Source organism: Heterodontus francisci, chromosome 14, assembly GCF_036365525.1.
Source record: "Heterodontus francisci isolate sHetFra1 chromosome 14, sHetFra1.hap1, whole genome shotgun sequence".
NCBI lineage: Eukaryota > Metazoa > Chordata > Chondrichthyes > Heterodontiformes > Heterodontidae > Heterodontus > Heterodontus francisci.
In genome coordinates, this window is record NC_090384.1 from 17829910 (window position 1) to 17852027 (window position 22118).

Consider the following 22118-nt stretch of genomic DNA (forward strand, 5'->3'; position numbering starts at 1 on the left):
TGTATGAGTTAGTCCCTGAAGTTTACTGTCAGAAGTTTCGGAACTTACGGAGATTGGTTGGGCAGACGTATGTAGAATTTGAGAAGGTGCAGTAAATTAATTTTGACCGTTGGATAAGGGCATTAAAGATGGAAACCACTTATGAGAACCTTTGAGAATTGATTCTCATAGAAGAATTTAAAAATTCACTTCCTTCAGTAGTGAGAACTCATATAGATAACCTGAAAACTTGAAAGCTAGGCAAATAGGGGAAATTGCTGATGATTTTGAGCTTGTGAATAAGCCAAAAAAATTTGTCTGTCATCCCCATAACCCCAAGAAGGATAGAAAGTGGGAGAGTGAAAGGAAGGCAAGTGGCCAGGGACAAGAAGGAACAGCTGGGAATGCCCCAGGATCACTTCCTCAGGCCAGAAAGGAAGGTGATGAGGGGAGAAGTGAGGTTCGCATGCCAAAGTGCTATCATTGCCACAAAATGGATCATCTTCATTCAGAATGCTGGAAATTGCGAGGTAAACCTATAGAACTTGTTGGGGTATGCAAAGCTACTGCAGAGGAAAATACTCTAACTGAAAGTATAGCAGACCAGGCTATAGCTTTAAAGGTAGCTGTAAAACCAGATACAAAAACTAAAGTGAGTATAGAGGTTAAGAACAAAATACCCAAAAGTTACAACAAATTTTTGTCCAAGGGGAAAGTAACTCCATATCCTTTAAGTGAGGCAGGAAAATGTATCATTATGCACAGGGATACAAGTGCAACCCAAACTCTTGCTGGGGAAAGATATATCGTTTCCACCAGAGAGTGCCTTGAACGATAAAGTTTTAGTTAATGGAGTTTATATAATATTGTATTATATACCTTTATATAAAGTATACCTAGAGAGTAACTTAATATCTGGGATGGTAACTGTAGGAGTTGTCCACAGTTTTCCAGTAGAGGGAATTGAGGGCACCACAAACAGATAGCCAAGTATCTGAAACCTTATTTGGGGATTTAGATAATCCAAATGAGATGTTTAACTGATCTTCTAGAATTACAGCACAGCAAGCTGATCCAGAGTTATAACGAATGGCACAGATGGCACTGATAGAAGCTGAGGTGAAAGGAGTTTCGGAAGGCTATTCTTTGGCAAATGGGATTTTGAAGAGGAAATGGAGACCGCCTCATAGACCTGCAGATGAAGACTAGGTGGCTGTTGACCAGATAGTGGTACCACCTAAATATCATGAGGGATTATTAAGGTTAGCACATGACATTCCTTTTGCAGGACATAGGGGAATTCGGAAGACTAAATCACGTATAAGCCAACACTATTACTGGCGAAGTCTTACAAAGGATGTGAGACAATTTTGTAGGACATGCCATACATGCCAAATGGTGGGAAAACCACCCACAGTCACAGGGAGCTTTAGAGAGATACCACCAAACTCTCAAAATGATGATGAGAACATACTATCACTGGAATGACTGGAATAAAGGACTAGACTTCCTTTTATTTGCCACCAGAGATTCTCTGAGTGAGTCTACAGGCGTTCGTCCTTTCGAATTGGTTTACGAACATGACGTAAGAGGTCCTCTAAAGCTCATAAAAGACAGATTGTTGGAACAAAACAATGAATCTTTGATAATGGACTACGTATCTGTGTTCCAGGAAATGCTCACGAAAACTTGTAGTGAGGCTCAGGAACACCTTAAAGCATCCCAAGCCAATATGAAAAAATGGACAGACAAGAATGCAAAAACCTGTAATTTTCAACCAGGGGATGAAGTATTGGTGTTGTTACCAGTGCAGAGAGGTAACCATTAAAAACACGGTTCTGTAGCCCATATAGAGTGATCGAAAGAGTGGGTAAGGTAGATTACTTGATTGACACCCCTGATCGCCGGATGAAGAACCGGTTGTATCATATCAATATATTAACATTGCTTTACCACAGGGAGGAGGATAAGCCAGTACAGGTAAGTCAGGTAAGCGGGACTGTTCAGAAGGAAAAGGATAGTGAGGATGAGATAGAAGGAGGCCTTGACAATTCTCAGATCGAACCTCCACCTATCTGGTTAGCAAATACAGAACGGCTAGAAACATTGGACAACATGCTTTTGCACTTAGAGGTGAAACAACGTCAAGACCTAACCAGGCTTTTCATAATATTTAAGAGAATTTGTAGGGATAAGCTAGGATGTACAACTTCATCCACACATGATGTGGATATAGGGGAAACCATTCCTTTAGGGGCGGCACAGTGGCGCAGTGGTTAGCACCAAAGCCTCACAGCTCCAGCGACCCGGGTTCAATTCTGGGTACTGCCTGTGCGGAGTTTGCAAGTTCTCCCTGTGTCTGCGTGGGTTTCCTCCGGGTGCTCCGGTTTCCTCCCACATGCCAAAGACTTGCAGGTTGATAGGTAAATTGGCCATTATAAATTGTCCCTAGTATAGGTAGGTGGTAGGGAAATATAGGGACAGTTGGGGATGTGGTAGGAATATGGAATTAGTGTAGGATTAGTATAAATGGGTTGTTGTTGGTCGGCACAGACTCGGTGGGCCGAAGGGCCTGTTTCAGTGCTGTATCTCTAAAAACAGCATCCTTACCGCTTAAGACCAGATAAACAGGCCCAAGTAAAAGCAGAGATTCAATATATGCTTGAAAACAATTTGATTGGACCTTGTCAAAGCAGCTGGAGTTCATCAATAGTTCAAGTACCTAAACCTGACTGATCAACCCAATTTTGTACAGACTACAGAAAAGTCAATGCAATAACGAAGGCAGACTCCTACCCAATTCCACTTCTCGAAGTCTATATCAACAGAGTGGGCAGTGCTAGGTTTCTTCCAAGATTGACTTGTTAAAGGGAAACTGGCAAGTTCCTTTGACTCCTCAAGCTAAGGAGATAGCAACTTTTGTAACACCTGACGGTCTTCATAAGTGCCGGGTGATGCTATTCGGGCTCAAAAATGCCCCAGCCATTTTTCAAAGATTAATGAATCAGGTGGTAGCCAGTGTTCCCAACTGTGTAGTGTATCTCGATGATTTACTAATATACAGTAACACTTGGCAAGAACACTTAAATCAGCTAAAAATTCTGTACAAAAAGTTACAAGCAGAAGACTTAGTGATAATTCTGGCAAAAAACGAATTCGGAAAGGCAAGAGTAACTTACCTCAGACACATAGTGGGGCAAGGACAGGTATTGCCAAAAACGGCAAAAGTACAGGCCTTAGTAGAGTTCCCTATCCATAAATCTGAATGGGAAATAATGAGGTTTTTAGGGATGTGAATGCCAGGCAGCTTTTGAAAAACTCAAGACAATCCTAACTCATGAACCAGTGTTGGCTGCTCCAAATATTGCTAAACCCTTTAAAATAGCGATTGATGCTAGGGACCTGGAGGTTGGTGACGTCCTATTGCAAGATGACAAATCGGGCATAGAGAAGCCAGAAAGGCACTTTTCAAGAAAACTAATTGCCATCAAAAAAAGTATTCCACTGTGGAAAAAAAGAACATTAAGACTTTTGCTGGGTCTCAAACATTTCGAAGTATATGTCCACAAAGACCATAAAGAAACACTAATATACACCCATTAAGGTTTGTGGAAAAATTTAAAAACTGAAATGCTGGAACATTTAGATGGAGTTTGTTGTTACAGCCTTATCATTTGAAAATTGTACCTATTTCAGGGAAAAACAATGTTATTGCCGGCGCTTTGTCATGAATTTAACCATGTTAAATTATATGGATGGCGATGGTACAAAGAAAATGCTGTAAATTATCAGTAGAGTGAACGAATGTGAATGTGAAAAAATGTTAGAGTGTTATTTCCCAGTTTCTATTTTTTTTTTACATTGTAATGAAACCCATTTTAAGAATGGCGTTTCATTTTTGCTATGGGCAGAGGTGTCACAGAACCGTATTTATTTTCTCCTCATATTAAAACAGTGTGCCTTTAAGACTCGGTTAAAAACAGTGCACCTTTAAGATGGAGAGAAAAGCTTTTGGATTTCTGAGGCACAGTGTGCCAGCTGCATTTTGTCACCTAGGTGACAGCAGGAAATAGAGAGGTCACATGGTATAATGTTTCCAATTAATTGTGTAAAAACCAGCTGAAACCAGTTTTTGAGAGACTCTCCAGCGAGGCATGCTACTGAAGGTAAGAACTGTCTATTTTCTCTCAAGCAGAAATTCTACAAGGAGCTACAGGCTGTGTTAATTGCCTAAGGGGGGGGGGGGGAAGTACTTTTTTGAAGAGACCAGTTGTATTGCTGGAGGTATCAAAATTCCTTTTTCTTTAGTTCCAAACTAAGAGTCTTTGCTTCAAGATTGACTCTTTCTTGACTGATTGTATTGTATGGAATTCGCAGTAAACCTTCGACTGAGACTGTTGGTTTTAAAATCCGTGTGGACCCATTACTATTGCTGTGTTTAACGTTGAAGGAGCTGTTTGATGCCTGCTGCAGCTGTAGTGTTTTGAGTGCCGATCAAGAACAGACCATTTCATCAAATCTGCGTGAAGACTTTGAGTGGCATTTGATTATTTTCACACCAGGATCTTTCGCCCGTAATCCACCTTGTTGCGAATGCTGCATGCATTAAGGTACAGTGCCCTCAACCTTGTCTTCTTGACATTCTTCATTCTAACCATAGTGGATGCTCGCCTTTGTTTCGCCTGCCTTCTAATGTCACTTGCTACTTTTCTACTCTCCTGTTACCAGCTTTACTTCCTTTCAATTTGAGCTACCCCTCAGATTCCCATCCCCCTGACTAGCTAATTTAAACCCTTCCCAACAGCACCAGCAAATCTGTCTGCGAGGATATTGCATCCCAGGTTGTTAAAGGAAGCCAGGGAGGAAATAACGGATGCGATTACGATCATCTTCAAATCCTCACTAGATACAGGAGAGGTACCAGACAAATGGAGGTCTGCAAATATTGTACCATTGTTTAAAAAGGGTGCGAGGGAGAGGCCAAATAATTATAGGCCAGTCAGTCTGATCTCAGTGGTGGGTAAATTATTAGATTCAATTCTGAGGGACAGGATAAACTGCCACTTAGAAAGGCATGGACTGATCAGGGATAGTCAGCATGGATTTGTTAAGGGAAGGTCATGTCTAACTAACTTGATTGAGTTTTTTGTGGAAGTAACAAGGAGGATTGATGAGGGTAGTGCAGTGGATATGATCTACATGGCTTTTAGTAAGGAATTTGACAAGGTCCCACATGGCAGACTGGTCAGTAAAATGAAAGGCCATGGGAAACAAGGGAATGTGGCAGGTTGGATCCAGAATTGACTCAGGGACAGGAAACAAAGGATAGTAGTTGACAGATGTTTTAGCGAATGGAAAAAGGTTTCCAGTGGCGTTCCACAGGGTTCAGTGTTGGGTCCCTTGCTGATTGTGGTATATATTAATAATTTGGACTTAAATGTGGGAGGCATGATTGGGAAATTTGCTGATGATTCAAAAATTGGTCATGTAGTTGATGGTGAAGAGGATAGCTGTAGACTCCAGAATAATATCAATGGTTTGGTTGAGTGGGCAGAAAAGTGGCAAATGGAATTCAATCTGGGGAAGTGTGAGGTAATGCATTTGGGAATGGCAACAAAGCAAAGGAATACACAATAAACAGGAGGATATTGAGAGGGGTAGAAGAGGTGCGAGACCTTGGAGTGCATGTCCACAGGTCCCTGAAGGTGGTAGGAGAGGTAGATAGAGTGGTGAAGAAGGCAAATGGAATGCTTTCCTTTATTGGCCGAGGTATAGAATACAAAAGCAGGGATGTAATGCTGGAACTGTATGAAATGCTGGTTCGGCCACAGCTGGAGTATTGCATACAGTTCTGGTCACCACATTACAGAAAGGACATAATTGTTCTGGAGAGAGTACACAGGAGATTTACAAGAATGTTGCCAGGGCTTGAAAGTTGCAGCTTTGAGGAAAGATTGTATAGGCTAGGGTTGTTTCCTTAGAACAGAGGAGGCTGAGGGGTGACTTAAATGAGATGTACAAAATTATGAGGGGCCTAGATAGAGTACACAGGAAGGACCTGTTTCCCCTAGTGAAGAGGTCAATTACCAAGGGGTACAGATTTAAGGTGATTGGTAGAAGGATTAGAGTCGACTGAGGAAAAACGTTTTTCACCCAGAGGGTGTGTGGGTGTCTGGAATTCACTGCCAGGAATGGTGATGGAGGCAGAAACCCTCAATTCTTCTGAAAGGTACCTGGACATGCACCTGAAGTGCTGTTACCTGCAAGGCTATGGACCAGGTGCTGGAAGGTGGGATTTTATTGGGCGGCCAGTTTATTTTCAGTCGGCATGGACACGTTAGGCTGAATGGCCTCCTTCTGTACCATGATTTTTCTATGGTTCTATGGTTTTCTGGTTGGGTGGGAAAACTTTAATAATATGCTGCGACCTGTGGAGTGATGGGACTGAATTGGCAGTGCATTGCTCCTCCCTCGGTCATAACAATATGTATATATTTGATATTGGAATAGAGAGTAAAATTTTAAAATTTGTCAATGATTCCCAACTTGGAGGTGTGGCAAAAAATGAGCATGATACCAGTCAACTATAACAGGACATAGCAGAATGGGCAGTAATAGGCACATAGAATTTAATACAGAGAAGAGTGAGATGATACAGTTTGGCAAAAGAGATAGGAAGAGGCAGTATAGACTTAATGGACTGGATTTCAAAGCCCCTCCACCATTGGGAACGTTAGTGGGGGGGCAATGAAGATCGGTGCAGCGGAGGCCCGCCAGCGACCCTGATGGTGACAGGCCCTGTGCCAATCCCAGCGGCAGTGAGGCCTCATGGCGGCCAACCGGCCACTCGGCAACGGGACCCCCATTTAAAGATGTAAACTAATTTACATACCTGATTTAATGATGGTCCCGATGCCTCTTTGATTGCCGTACCGATCTTCATTCGGGTGACCGACAATGCCACGCCTTTGAATCCCCGTTTGGGGAAATGTGGCGTGTCACCTGTGGGGAGGTGGGAGGAAGATTTTTTCTCTGTGTGGGAGGGGGTAGTGGGGTGACATCGCTGCGGATTGGTTGGGGGGGTGATGGGAAGGGGTAAAGGTCAAAGGTGCCGCACTTTGGCAGGGGGGAGGTCAAATTATTCATAAACAAATTCTGAGGCGGGGGAAGGGGCAGGAATGTTTTGAAATGCCATTGGGTGGGGGGGGGGGAGGAATGAATTTAGTGGTAAATTGATTTTTTTTTCATTAATTGAACTGGCCTTTTAATTTTAAAACCTCCACTAAGGGCTGTCAGCCCATTAAAAGTGGTGCCTGCGCACTGGTGCCAGACGCCGTTGCCTGTGACAGCTCACCGGCCCCCATCACGCGATTGCGGAGGGTGGGCGTTCACCCATGCAAATGAGCCGCCGCGTTTGAAATTGCATAGATCTTTGAAGGTGGCAGGACAGATTGAGAGAGTAGTTAGCAAAGTATGGGATCTAGAGCTTCATAAATAGAGGTACAAAGTAGTTGGAGAAGCTGGGATTGTTCTCCTTGGGGAAGAAAAGGGGATTGAGGGGAGTTATGATAGACGTGCACAACATTATGACACATTTAGATAAGGTTGACAAAGAAAAGATGTTTCCTTGACCTGATGATACAAGGACTAGGGGCACAAATTTACAGCAAGAGCTACAGGGAGGCTGTGAGTAACAATGTTTTTTAGGCAGCACGTGATAATGACCTGGAACTCGCTGCCTATGAGGGTAGTGAAAGGGGAGCTGATCAATGATTTCAAAAGGAAATTGGATAGGCACTTGAGGGAAATTGACTTGCAGGGCTATGGGATGAAGTAGGCAATGGGATTAACTGGATTGCTCTACAGAGAGTTGGCATGGACAGGGGATTTGTTGCTACTTAGTTCCATTAATTTCTCCAGTACTATTTCTTCACTTATACTGATTTCTTCAAGTTCCTCATTCTTGCTAGACCCTTGCTTCCCATTTTTCAGGAATGTTTTTTGTGTCTTCTATCATGAAGCCAGATACAAAATATTTGCTTTTAATCACCTCTCTATTTCATCTAAAAATTTTGTAACCAGGAATGTTGAACTGCCATTCCTGCCCTTCTTTAAGCTATGTTTCAGTAATAGCTATGATCTCATAATTCCAAGAATCTATCTGTGCATTCAGCTCATCTGCCTTATTCAGTCAACTCCTTGCATTGAAGTAGATACCATTAAGCACTGTCAAACTACTTTGTCTGTTTTCTAGCCTTTGTTTCCTCAACCTTCCACACTATTGTTCTGATTTTCTGCCTTTCCTTTCTAGCTTTCCTTCACTTCCTTCTGAATCTATGCTCAGGTTCCCATCCACTCACTAAGCTAGTTTAAATCCAACCCAATGACACTTGCAAACCTCCCCTTGACTATGTTCATGCTGACAATGCTGAGACACAACCCATCCTGCTTGTACAGGTTCCAGCTCTCCCAAACCAGGTCCCAAAGCCCTCTCTCCTGCACCATCTCTGCAGCCATACATTCATCTGCACTATCCTCCTATTTATGTAGTCACTCGCACCAGGAGTAATCCGAAGGTTGCCACCCTTGAGGTCCTGCTTATTAGTTTCTTTCCTAGCTCTCTGAAATCTGCTTGCAGAATGCCATCTCTCTGTATACCTTTATCATTGGTGCCGATAGGGCATACAACCTCTTGCTGTTCACCCTTGTGCCTCAGAATGCTGCTCAATGGCGTCCTGGACCCTGACACGAGGGAGGCAACATACCATTCTGGAATCATGTCTATGGCTGCAAAAAATACCTGTCTGTTCCATCAACTATAGAAACACCTATTAGTATTGCTTTCCCAAACATCCCCTTCCCCCTGAACAGCTGAGCCACTTATAATGCCATGAACTTGGCTCTGGCTGTACACCCCAGAGGAACTGTTGGCCTCACTAGTACTCAGAACTGAGGACCATTTACAGAGCAAGATGCACTCCGGGGAATCCACTTGGGGAGTTGGGGGGAGGGGGAGAGGCAGGATATGGGTGAGGTCCAAAACTTCAGCCATAAATATAATATAGTCACTAATAATTTAAATAGGGAATTTAAGTGAAACTTCTTTACCCAGAGACTGGTTAGTATGTGGAACAAAATTGTTGAGACTAAAGAAGTGAATGCATTTAAGGGGAAGCTAGGTAAGCACGTGAGGGAGAAAGGAATAGGAAATTACACTTACAGGGTCGATGAAGAGGAGTGGGAGAAGGGTCATGTGGAGCATAAACACCACATGGACCAAACGGGCTGAATAGCCTGTTACTCTGTGTCAGTGAAAGGAAACACCAACAGCTGCATATGGGATAGTTTCACAAGGAACATGTAACCTCCAATGACTCCCTCTGATCCCCTCTCCCAATCACTACTCCTTCTCACTCTATCTCGATATCAACATATCTTCTACCTTTGACCTTCCATTATCCTTCTTGCCTGGTCTCTCTCATCAATACCCCTTCCTCTTTGAGCTATCCACTGAATCCTGGTATCCTCCTCTTACCTCTTGCACCATAATTAATTCACCTTAACCCTTTATCTATTCCCCTTATCCCACTTATTCACCTTTAACTGGTTTTCCTCCTCCTCTTCGCTCTCCTACATTCCCAACCTATCTGTTACACTCAGAGGCTTTATTTGCTTTCAAGATTCAACAGTTTCTCTAAAAAGGAAATTCAATAAGAAGGAAGGTAACTGCTTCACTCTTTTGTTTTTATTATTCTGTTAGCCAGGAAGATAATTGGTTGACTTCATTTTGTTTGTTGAAAATTGATCCATTAGTGGAAAACCTCCATCTCTCCCTCTCTGATATTACCCTCTTTCACCTCTCTCTTTGAGCTCACTGTGTCTGTCTTTGCCCTTCATGCACTTTCTGAACACAAAGCAGAAGCTACAAGTGTGTTCTCGGTACACTATTTTCCTCACTCACTCTCACGCAGGCACATACATAAACAGACAGTCCCTCTAGTTTAAAAAAAAATGCCCTCAATGAATTTTACGAGAATCTTTTGAAATTTGTTTTCCAGTTTTTCTTCAAATAGTTCTGTAAAACTGTGCAGAAACTGCTGTACCTGAAGAAACCTAATCCTTTGTCCAGTTGATTGAACAGTCCGAATACACCACACATGCTCAGACTACTCAACCCAATTCAACTTATAGCATCCCAGTTCTAGGTAAAATTATCAACTCCAATCCCTGGCTTTTGGGAAAGGCCAAGATCTTCAAGTAAAACTTTATTGAAGACATTAAAAAGAAATCTACAGATTTTAATTGTGGCATTGTGAAATGTATACCTTATTGAAATTGTTAAATTTTGTTTATAACCTTATTTTGGAGACTAGAAATCTTTACTAAGGGAAAAACATTGCAGATTTTCAGAAAGCATTTTCAAAGAATTGTGGGAATTGCATGGTCAGATTGTGCAGAGTGCTGAGTTTATATAGCCAAGTAAATTAGAAATATGGACACATTAGGAAAAGTTGACCAAACAAGTATGACAAAAATGTGACAACAGGAAGTCAAGTGGCTCAGACAGGAAATGCACCCAGAAAAGTTTTAACATACAGACTGATAGATACAAGTTGATAGATTATAATGGAAAAAAATTGAGAGTGTGCAAAAATGTAAGATATATTATCGATTATATTAAACTAGGTGGAATGTGTGTTGTGAGGAAGATGCAAGGTAGCTTCAAGAGGATTTGGATAGACTTAATGAGTGGACAAGAATGTGGCAGATGGAATATAATGTGGAAAAATGTGAGGTTACCCACTTTGGTAGGAGGAATAGATGTGCAGAATATTTCTTAAATGGTAAGAGATTAGAAAGTGTAGATGTACAAAGGGACCTGGGTGTCCTTGTCAATAAGTCACTGAAAGCTAACATGCAGGTGCAGCAAGCAATTAAGAAGGCTAATGTTATGTTAGTCTTTATTAGAAGAGGATTTGAGTACAGGAGTAGTGAAGTCTTGCTTCAATTGTATAGAACCTCGGTTAGACCGCACCTGGAGGACTGTGTGCAGTTTTAGTGTCCTTACCTTAGGAAGCATATTATTGCCATAGAGGGAATGCAACAAAGGTTCACCAGACTTGTCCCGGCATCCCAGGAACATCATATGAAGAGAGGTTGGGAAAACTGGGCCTGTATTCTCGAGAGTTTCGAAGAATGAGAGGTGACCTCATTGAAACCTACAAAATACTTAAAGGGATAGACAGGGCAGGTGCAGCTAAGATGTTTCCCCTGGTTTGGGAGTCTACAACCAGGGGACACAATTTCAAAATAAGGGGGAATCCACTTAGGACAGAGATGAGGAGAAATTTCTTTACTCAGGGGGTTGTGAATCTTTGGAATTCCCTACCTCAGAGGGCTGTGGAAGCTCAGTCACTGAGTATGTTTAAAGCAGATATTGACAGATTTCTAAATACAAATGGCATCAGGGGATGTGAGGATAGTGTGGGGAAAAAGGCATTGAAGTGGATGATCAGCCATGATCATATTGAATGGCAGAGCAAGCTCGATGGGCTCAATGGCCTCATCCTGCTCCTATGTCCCTTTGTATAGATTAAAAAGAATTGATTTTGGAGAAAATCTTTTCCAAGTATTTAAAAGATTATGTATATTTCAGTGCTCACAGATCAAAGGTGCATATAACCTGGAAATGATTCTTAATTTAAAGGCAAGAAATTTACAAAATATTTGCAACAAAATTCTGATTTACCAGGTGGTACATGATGAATTCATTTTTTCTCCAGGAGCATATATTTTCCCATTCAGAACACAGGGGCACTGATGTCGAGGTATGCACATATCTTGAGAGGTAATATAGTTAAGAACAGTTCCTGCAGCAAATTAAACATATGTTAATTACATATTATCTTCTGTTAAATACTTGAGTTTTTTTACTGTTTGTTACATGAGCTAGCCATTTTTGGCTACTATAGCAGTCATTTTAACCTAAGCTAACTCGCAGGAAACTGGCAGAATAGGATCGGATTGGATCGGATCAGCCGTGCATTTTGCACCCTGCCCAATTATACTTTCCATTGAACCCAATGGAAAGGCCAGGCAGGTGAAGTTAAAATTACTCCCATTCCTCAGACTTATAGGTAAGTGCTAGCTTCTGATGTCCCAGATGGTGTTTCACTTGCCCAGACATCAAGGTAGGTTTGCCATGCACCAAAGGAACAAAACAGAGAACTTTATTTCTGACACTGATTTTATCATGCGCCTTCGAGATCGATTTTTGTTTTTAGAAAGTGAAAGAATAACACTTGCTGGAATTTAACATTGGGCAGGAGGCCCTGCCCACCAGCAGAAAAGGCTGTGCTGAGACCACCTCCGCCAGGCCTGGGGAGTCACGCCGAGAATTTATGCTCACCAGGCCCTTAATTGGCCTTGCGTGGGACTTCCAACTCCTTGAGGCAGGAAGTCCCACCTAATGGAGCTGCCGGCCAATCAGCAGTCTGGCAGCTCTGAGTCCTAGCAATGCCACCAGAAGCAGTGGCCACTGCTGGGACTACACCCAGCCGACGGCAGCAAGAGGAAGGATGACCCGGAAAGCAGGTAAGTGTCACCGGCGAGGCACCAAAAGATCAGCCGGGCCCCGATGAGGCAAGGGGGGGGGGTCGGTTGGTGATAGGGGCTAGTGTTGTGTGTTGGGGATAGTTGGGGCTTTGGGGGCGGCTCTCCATGCGGCACAGGGTGCCCGATTGATCAGGAGGGCTCCCCCCATCCCCAGCCTGCAAGATGGCCACTAGGTTTTACCCGGTCGTGTTCTTGGGGTCTTTTCTGGGCGCGGGTAAAATACATGCGGCAGCGGGAGGAGGTCCTTGAGTGGCAGTTAATTGTCCACTTAAGGGCCTTGATTGGCCTGAGGTAGGCGGGCCGTTTCTCACTGCCGCCCTGTGTATAATTACAGTGGAGGCGGGATGGCTTCAGGAACAACACCCCTGCCTCCCGCTGAATATTTTGGCTCCCCCCACTCTGCCACCAGCCGCTCGTTGGGGGGGGCGTGGGGGCTGTAAAATTCTGCCCACCAATTTAGAACTTGACTTGCTCTTTAACTGCGAAACAGATGTATTAAACAGTCACGGACCCATAAAACAGTAGCAATTATACAACATATATTTTTACAGCAATTGTTAGACTTGGCTATCACAACTGCTATGATATAAGTAATAAATGCTTGTAAAGAAGTTTCTTTAAGGCAGCTTCTGCTCTGTTGCCATAACTGCACCAGAAATGCAGCAGAAACCCCTTCCATGAGCACTTAATAGTGAAGTTACAGTAATACAGCAGGAGCAGTTCCAAGGTAATTAGACCCATTTCACTTGGAAGATTTCAGACTGATTCCCAAATTTGAACAAAATGGATAAGTAGCTTCAAAAAGTGACCGAGCAGATTTAAATAACAGAGCTATCAAACATAGATCAACAAATCCACAAATGCTTGTATTTGAATTTAATATTTCCTCTCTCCTCCAGTGGCACAGATCATCTGATAAAATGTAACAATTGCATCAAGTTAAACAGAACCTTTCATAAACAATGACAGAATTAAAGAAATTAATACCTTGCTAAATTTTGAATGCAAAATGTGATCATCGCACTTTTTCCCCCTTCCTTCTTGAAAGGCGGTGGCTTGTGCTGGACTCTGGCTCTGTAGGCCTGAGTGAAAGCTCACCCAATTGGGACCCTTCAAGTGTAATGCTGGAGAGATAATGCTGGCATGCTTTTGACCAGAGGATCATTATAAGAAAGTCAAATGCTATTTTCAGTAGATGCGCACACGCCTAGAATCATAGAATGGTTACAGCACAAAAGGCCATTCAGCCTGTCGTGACTGTGTCTGCTATCTGCAAGAGCAACTCATTTCATCCACTTCCACACCCATTCCCCATAGCCCTGTAATTTTCCTTCTCGACAGGTGTTTTATCCAATTCCCTTTTGAAAGTCATGATTGAATCTGCTTCCACCACACTCTCAGGCAGTGCATTCAGATCCTAACCACTTGCCAGATAAGAAAAAGTTTTTCCTCATGTCACCATTTTGTCTGTCAATCATCTTAATTTGGTGTCCTCTGGTTCTCCACCAACAGGAACAGTTTTTCTCTATCTACTTTGTCTAGACGCCTCATGATTTTGATCACCCCTATCTCACCTATATCAGTACCTTAGGTGTTAGCTGTAGCTCAGCTGGTAACACTCTTGCCTCTGAGTCATAGAATTCTGGGTTCAAGTTCCACTCCAGGGCTTGAGCACAAAAATCAAAGCTGACACTCCCGTGTAGTGAAGGAGTGCTGCACTGTTAGAGGTGTCACCTTTCAAATGAGGCATTAAACCAAGGCTCTGAATACCCTCTCAGCTTGATGTAAAAGGTTCCATGGCTATTTTGAAGAGGAGCAGAGTATTAATCCCTGTGTGTCCTGCCCAATATTTATCTCTCGATCAACATCACAACAGATTATTGGATCATCATCACTATGTTCAGGGAGCAGAGAGGAACCGGACCTGCAAGGGAGCACCTAACATCGGGAGAAGATAAATAGAAAGCAAGACTCCAGGCCTAACAGCGGGAGTCGGCACGCGCTGACTGAGTTTGAAAAAAGAATCAAACAGTGACATTAAAGGAAAGCTGTAAGGTGATTGGTTGGTGAATAACTGCTGTTAGAGAGTGTTAGAAAATAGCTAGGTTACTACCTGACTGTTGGGGTGCGTGTTTTAATAGCTGGAAATTAGAGAAACATAAAATAAAAAAAAAATCTTTTAAGCAGCTACCTTACAATTAATGAAGAGACACAAGCAGAAGGGAAATAAGAAGTTGGTGAGTCTACATTTTTAAAACATTTTTAATAGTAAGGTTTATTCTATTACTAAGGTTAACATTAGTACAGTAAATGGTTGTGAGGAGAGCCGTTACTTGAAAAAAAAAGAAAATAATGAATTAAAATGCAATAATGATGGAAGGGCAGGCGATGTGTTGCAGCTGCAGTATGTGGGAGCTCATGGACACCAATGTGATCCACGGCAACCACACCTGCAGTAAGTGTCTACAGCTCAAGGAGCTTTAGCTTAGTCAGTGAGCTGGAAGCCGAGTTACAGACACTGCGATGCATCAGGAAGGGCGAAAACTACCTGGACACTTTGTTCCAGAAGGCACTCATACCCCTTAGGGTAGGGTCTTCTGATTTGGTCAGGGACAGGGGTGTGACTGTGAGTGAGGCAGGTAAGGGGATCGAGAAAGCAGAAGTGGAGGCGCCTGAGCCCTTGCAATTGTCCAACAGGTTTGATGTTCTTTTAGCTTATATAGATGAGAGCTAGGGCTGCAGCAAACTGGTCATGGCACCGTCTTACAGGAAGGTGTTCAAGAGTGAGGAGTAAATAGGAATGTAGTGGTTGTAGGAGACAGTATAGTTAAGAAGATAGACACAGTTCTCTGTAGCTGAGAGCAAGAATCCAGAGGGCTGTGTTGCTTGCCTGGTGCCAGGGGTCAGGACATTTGCTCAAGGCTAGAGAGGAACTTTCAATGGGAAGGGAAGGATCCAGTTGTCATGGTCCACGTAGTTACCAATGACATAGATAGGACTAGAAAAGAAGTTCTGCTTAGACAATATGCAAGGGGCTAAATTAAAAAGCAGAACAAAAGTAGTAATTTCTGGATTATTACCTGAGCCATGAGCAAATTGATGTAGGATCAATAAAATTAGGGAGTTGAATGTGTGGCTCAAAGATTGGTGTGGGCACAATGAGTTTCGATTCATGGGGCACTGGCACCTATACTGGGGAAAGTGGGAGCAGTACCGTAGGGATGGTCTTCATCTGAACCACTGGGACCAGTGTTCTGGCAAGTCGTATAACTGGAGTAGTAGAAAGGTCTTTAAACTAAATAGTGGTATGGGGGTGGGGGACGAGGAGGAGGATCACATGAGAAAAGATGTGGTAAATTAAAGGGAAAAGTCAAGGCGATAGAGCAAAGTAGCAATAAGGGTAATGATAATCAGAGCATGGCAGGAAGGGACAGCGAGTATAAATTTAAGAGTCAGTCAACAGATAAGGCCAGAATTTGCAAAATTAGTAAAAAGACATAATTGTAGGCTCTGTATCTGAATGTGAGCAGCATTTGTAACAAAAAGGATGAATTGTCAACACAAATAAGGGGCGGCACAGTGGCGCAGTGGTTAGCACTGCAGCCTCACAGCTCCAGGGACCCGGGTTCAATTCTGGGTACTGTCTGTGTGGAGTTTGCAAGTTCTCCCTGTGTCTGCGTGGGTTTCCTCCGGGTGCTCCGGTTTCCTCCCACTGCCAAAGACTTGCAGGTGATAGGTAAATTGGCTGTTATAAATTGCCCCTAGTGTAGGTAGGTGGTAGGGCATATGGGATTACTGTAGGGGTAGTATAAATGGGTGGTTGTTGGTCGGCACAGACTCGGTTTGTTGAAGGGCCTGTTTCAGTGCTGTATCTCTATATAAATAAATAGAAATAAATAAGTATGACCTGATAGCCATTACAGAGACATTGCTGCAGGGTAAAGTTCCCTTGGAGGTGGGCGAAGGCCCTTAGGTGACCGTTAAGTGGGCACTTAAGGACCTTGATTGGCCTGGGGCGGGCGGGCCATTTCTCGCTGCTGCCTCCCTGTGTAAATTGGAGGCAGGAGTGGGTCGGGAAGGGCTCGCGGAGCCTCCCACTCCATTTTACGCCACCCTCCCCCCACCTCGCCACTATCCCACTCTTTGGGGGTGCGTAAAATTCAGCCCGATGTTTCCCCTTATGGGAGAGACTAGAAACATAGGGGTCTCCCATTTAAGATGAGGAGAATTTATTTCTGTCAGAAGTTTGTTAGTCTGTGGAATTCTCTTCCTCAGAGAGCAGTGGAGGCAGGGTCATTGAATATTTTTAAGGCTGAGTTATATACTTTCTTGACAAACAAGGAGCTCAACGGTTATATGTAGACAGGAAAGTAGTGCTGAGTGCACAATCAGATCAGCCATGATCTTATCAAATGGTGGAGCAGGTTTGAGGGGCCGAATGGCCTACTCCAGCTCCTAATTTGTATGTTTGTGTGTATTGCTGTTTGCAGAAGATTGTTGTGTGCAAATTAGCTGCTGTGTTTCCTACATTACAACAGTGTCTACACTTCAAAAAAGTGCTTCATTGATTGTAAAGCACTTTGAGATGTCTAGCGGTCATGAAAACAGCTGTATAAATGCATGTTTTTCTTTTGTTTCTTTCTATCAAATTTCCCCTAAACCTTCACTCCTTTAAGGAGAACAACACCAGCTTCTCCAGTCTATCAATGTTACTGAAGTGCCTCACCCCTGAAACCATTCTCAGAATTTTTTTCTGCACCCTCTCCAATGCCTTCACATACTTCCTAAAGAGATGCCCAGCATTGGACACATTCCTCCAAGATGTGGTGGACCAGTGTTTTATTAATGTTCACCATAATTTCCTTCCTTTTGTGCTCTATGCCTCCAGTTATAAAGCATGTATGCCTTTTTAACTAATTTCTCAATTTTCTCTGCTACCTTCAACAGTTTGTGCACATATACCCCCAGGTGTCTCTGTTCCTGCGCCCCCTTTAAAATTGTACCCTTTATTTTACATTGCCTGTCCTCAATCTGCCTATCAAAATGTATCACTTTGCACTTTCCTGTGTTAATTTTATCTGCCACATGTCTACCCATTCCACTAGACTGTCTATGTCCTCTTGAAGTCTATCACTATCTTCCTCACATTTCACAATACTTTCAAAGTTTAGAGTCATCTGCAAATTTTGAAATTGTGCCCTGTGCAACCCAAGTTTAGGTCATTAATATATATCAAGAAAGGCAGTGGTCCGAGTAACAGCCCTTGAGGAACAACACTATATACCTTCCTCTAGTTCGAAAAAGAACCATTCACCACTATCTGTTGCCTCTCACTCAGCCAACTTCGTATCCATGCTGCCAAACATGGTGTGTTTAAAATTAAACCCTGTTAAGGTAAGTCCAGGTGAAGGTTGAGAGGGAACCCGAGACCACTTTCTCACCTGGTTGTAACAAAGTCCATGGACTTTACATCAACTGCATTACCCTCATCAACCCTCTCTGTTACCTCATCAAAAACATGATTTCCTTTAACTAATCTGTGCTGGCTTTCCTTAATTAATCCACACTTGGCTGAGTGACTGTTAATTTCATCCCGAATTTGCCTTGGATAACGCAGAGGTCAAGGCTGTTGATAGACGGAGAAAGGATAAAGTGCAGCTACAACATAGTAAGGGTGAAGGTAATGCATTAAATAGCATGACACAGGAAGAAACTGTAGCCTAAAAATGATCATTGCCAATATTTGCAGATTAATATTTATTGCTTTATATGACATTCTGTATTAACAATTTAAATGAAATAAATTGAGAGATTAAAAGGGAATCAGACTGTAATTGCGCCATTGAAGGACAAAGTGCAAATGAAAATATAGTGATTTGACTGGCTACTGCATTGTAAGAAAGGCACTGCACTGTAGGCAGGAACAATTTGGTTGCATTGACAACATAGGCTGGAATTTTATGTCCCCCAAACGAGCGGGCTGGTGGTGGTGGTGGGGGTGGGGGGGGGGGGGGGGGCAGTAAAATTGAGTGGGAGGTGAGGGGGCCATTCCTGACCCTCTCCCACCCCGTTGCAAATTTGCATGGGACGGTGGTGGCGGAAAACGGCCTGCGCTGTCACGGGTGTGTTACGCTTGGCTGATGGGCAGTTGAGGCCTCAAAAAGTCTGCCTGGTTAAACCAGGAGGCCTTCTTGCAGGCTGGGGGCAGGGCCCTCCTGATCAGGCACCCTGTGCCCCATGGACAGCCACCCCCGAAGCCCCAACTGCTTCCAAAGCACAACATTCCTCTTGCCCCCCCCACCCTCCAACTGACCCCCATTGCCTCACCAGGGCCCTACCAATTGTACCCAGCGAGGCCCTAAACACTTAGCTTCATTCCCGGGTCATCCTTCACCTTCCTTCCAATGGCTGGGTGTAGTCCCAGCAGTGGCCACCGCTCCTGGTGGCGCTGCCTCAAGGAGGTGGAAGTCCTGCCTAAGACCAATTAAGGGTCTGGGGAGCGTAAAATCCAGTCCACTCCCCAAACCCGGTGGAGGAGGGCTCGCCACTGACTTTTCAGCCGGTGGATGGGGCCCCCTGCCCAACGAAAAATTCTGGCCATAGAACTTCTTTTATATATGTCATTGAGATGAGAGTGATGATAAGGTCACATTTATTGCCAGTTCCTGGTTATACTGAGAAGAGAGTAGGCATCCTTCTCCTTGAACTAATGGTTCTTGTGGTACTGATACTTTTATGATGGTGCCAGATAGGAAATTCCAAGAGTTTGACAAAGCGACAATGAAGGAATGCTTTGTTATTTAATCTCTCCTGCCCTCTTCCCTACCACACACCTTCCCTTTTGTTCTCTTCCCCACTAACCACCCCCCCTCCCACTTGCTTAAAACCTAATTCTTTTCTAACCTTTGCCAGTTCTGATGAAAGGTCACAGACCTGAAACGTTAACTCTGCTTCTCTCTTCACAGATGCTGCCAGACCTGAGTACTTCCAGCACTTTCTGTTTTTATTTCAGATTTCCAGCATCTGCAGTATTTTGCTTTTATTTTAATGGAGGAATGGTGATGCATGTCCAAGTAAGGATGGCATGTGGCTTGAAAGGGCACAGAGGTGATGCGATTTCCACAATATCTATGCTTTGTCTTAAATGTTCTGGGTTCAAGCCACACTCCAGAGGCTTGAGCACATAAACTCAGCTGGCACTTGCGGTGCAGTAATGAGTCTGCACTGGAAATGGAGGGGTTGAATATTGAGTGTAATGGCAGGAGTACTGATCAAGTGAATCACTCTGTTCTGGATGGTGTTGAATTTCTTGAGTGTTGTTGTGGCATCCAGACAAGTGGTGAGTGTTTAGTCACACTCCTGACTTGAGCCTTCAAGATACAATCATATAGTCATAATGTGGAGGGGCAATATAAAATAACGGGGGCAATTCTAAAGAGGTGCAGGAGCAGAGAGACCTGGTGTACATGCACATAAATCATTAGAAGGTGGCAGGACAGATTGAAAGCACGGTTAATACAGCATACAGCATCCTAGGCTTCATTAACAGGAGTGTAGAGTACAAAAGCAAGGAAGTTATTTTAAGCTTGTATAGAACACTGGTTTGGCCTCAACTGGAGTATTGGGTCCAGTTCTGGACGCCACACTTTAGGAAAGATGTGAAGGCATGAGAGAGTGCAGAAAAGATTCAAGAGAATGGTTCCAGGGATGAGGAACTTCAGTTATGTGCATAGATTAGAGAAGTTGGGACTGTTTTCCTTAGAGCAGAGAAGGTTGAGAGGAGATTTGATAGATGTACTCAAAATCATAAGGGGTCTGGACAGATAGGTAGGGAAAAACTGTTCCCATTGGTGGAAGGATCAAGAACAAGAGGGCACAGATTTAGGACAATTGGCAAAAGAAGCAACAGCGACATGAGGAAAACCTTTTTCATGCAGCGAGTGTTTAGGATCTGGAATGCACTGCCTGAGAGCGTGGTGGAGGCAAGTTCAATCGAAGCATTCAAGAGGGAATTGGATTGTTATCTGAAAAGGAAGCATGTGCAGGGCTACAGGGAGAAGGCAGGGAAGTGGCACTCAGCAAATTGCTCTTTTGGAGGGCGAGCGCAGTCACGACGGGCCGAATGGCCTCCTTCTGTGCTGTAACAATTCCGTGATTATAAAGCTGTATAAACTAGCATCTGCAATAAAAAGTCCCTTTTAAATATATTATTTCAAAAAGTGTTCTTACCAGTCGGGCAGAAGCAACCGGGTTTGCAGTAACTGTCACAGGTGAACTGTGGGTTTAAACAAGTAGATAAGCAGGGAGATCCACATTCCTGATATATCTGGTTTCCTGGACAGTCAGCCATAGCTAAAATAAACAAAGTGAAATTGAGAAATATCTCTTAAAAAAATGTCATTAAATGTGGATAATGAAACGTTCTCCTGCAGCAGAATTTTTTTAGCAGAGTGCAAAACGATTTTTAAAAATCAGTCTGTTTTCTTTTTCCTCAATAATTCAATGCATTCCATGAACTTGAAGAATCCACTGTTTTATGCTGAATTAATGATCTATTTATCTGTGGATTGAAACTTGAAGGATAAATTGGCCATGGAGGGAGGTTTATCAGAATGTTACCTTGATTCCATAAGTTAAATTACAAGGAGAGATTAGACAAAGTAGGGTTGTAGCTCCTGGAATTTTGAAGGTTAAGGGGTGATTTGATTGAGGGGAACAGATAGGGTGGATAGAGAGACACAATTTCTGCTGGTGGGGGAATCTAGGACTAGGAGGCATAGTCAAAAAATTCGAGATAGATCTTTCAGGAGTGCAACTAGGAAACACTTCTAGATTCAAAGGGCTGTAGAAGTTTGGAACTCTCTTCCAGAAATGACAATTGATGCTAAATCAATTGTAGATTTTGAAACTGAAATTGATAGATATTTATTATCAAACATTTAAGGAATATGGGCCAAAGGCAGGTATATGGAGTTAGGTTAACAATCAGCCATGATCTCATTGAATGGCAGGGCCTACTCCTGCTCCCGTGTGTTATTTTTAGTGGTTTTGTCAATGTGTTTATATTGAAATTTTGTGGGATCTATTTTAACCTATCTGCGTATAAATTATTGTTAAAATTGCACAATGAAATTTCAAATCATTTGTTTTTTCAGTGATTTTTTTGACCGAGCTAGTTATTTCTGATAACATTCCATTTTTCTAGCTTTAACTCCTCTGGCTCAATCTACTTTTGCTCTTTTATATTACTACCTTCAAAAGAAAAGTTCTCCCCTCCTCTCTATGAACACATTATCTATTGTTGGGGTACAGTTCCACAGATGTCAGCATATTGCCCAAGTAACTGGTCCCAATGTTTGAGATTCAGCTCTGAATGTCAGAGGATTATTCAGCTGCAAAATGCATCATAGACAAACTGACCTGGTTCTCAGTTCCAATGCATAAACATAGGGCTTATTTTAACTCCCTCCACCGACGCAGTTAAATTTGAGCAGTTCCGAATGATTTCAATGCCAGGGTGATTG

General features: G+C 43.0%; 1 protein-coding gene across 1 annotated transcript in view; it reads right to left on the reverse strand.

The window, feature by feature from the left end:
• The window catches only part of LOC137376883 (mucin-6-like), a 36271-nt gene extending 15327 nt beyond the window's left edge, over positions 1-20944 (reverse strand). Inside the window, exons 1-2 of the mRNA XM_068045840.1 lie at positions 20824-20944; positions 11729-11849 (exon numbers count right to left, since the gene is read on the reverse strand). Coding sequence (XP_067901941.1) covers positions 11729-11849; positions 20824-20944 — 242 coding nt within the window. The remainder of the gene's footprint in view (positions 1-11728; positions 11850-20823) is intronic.
• Positions 20945-22118: the final 1174 nt, after the last annotated feature.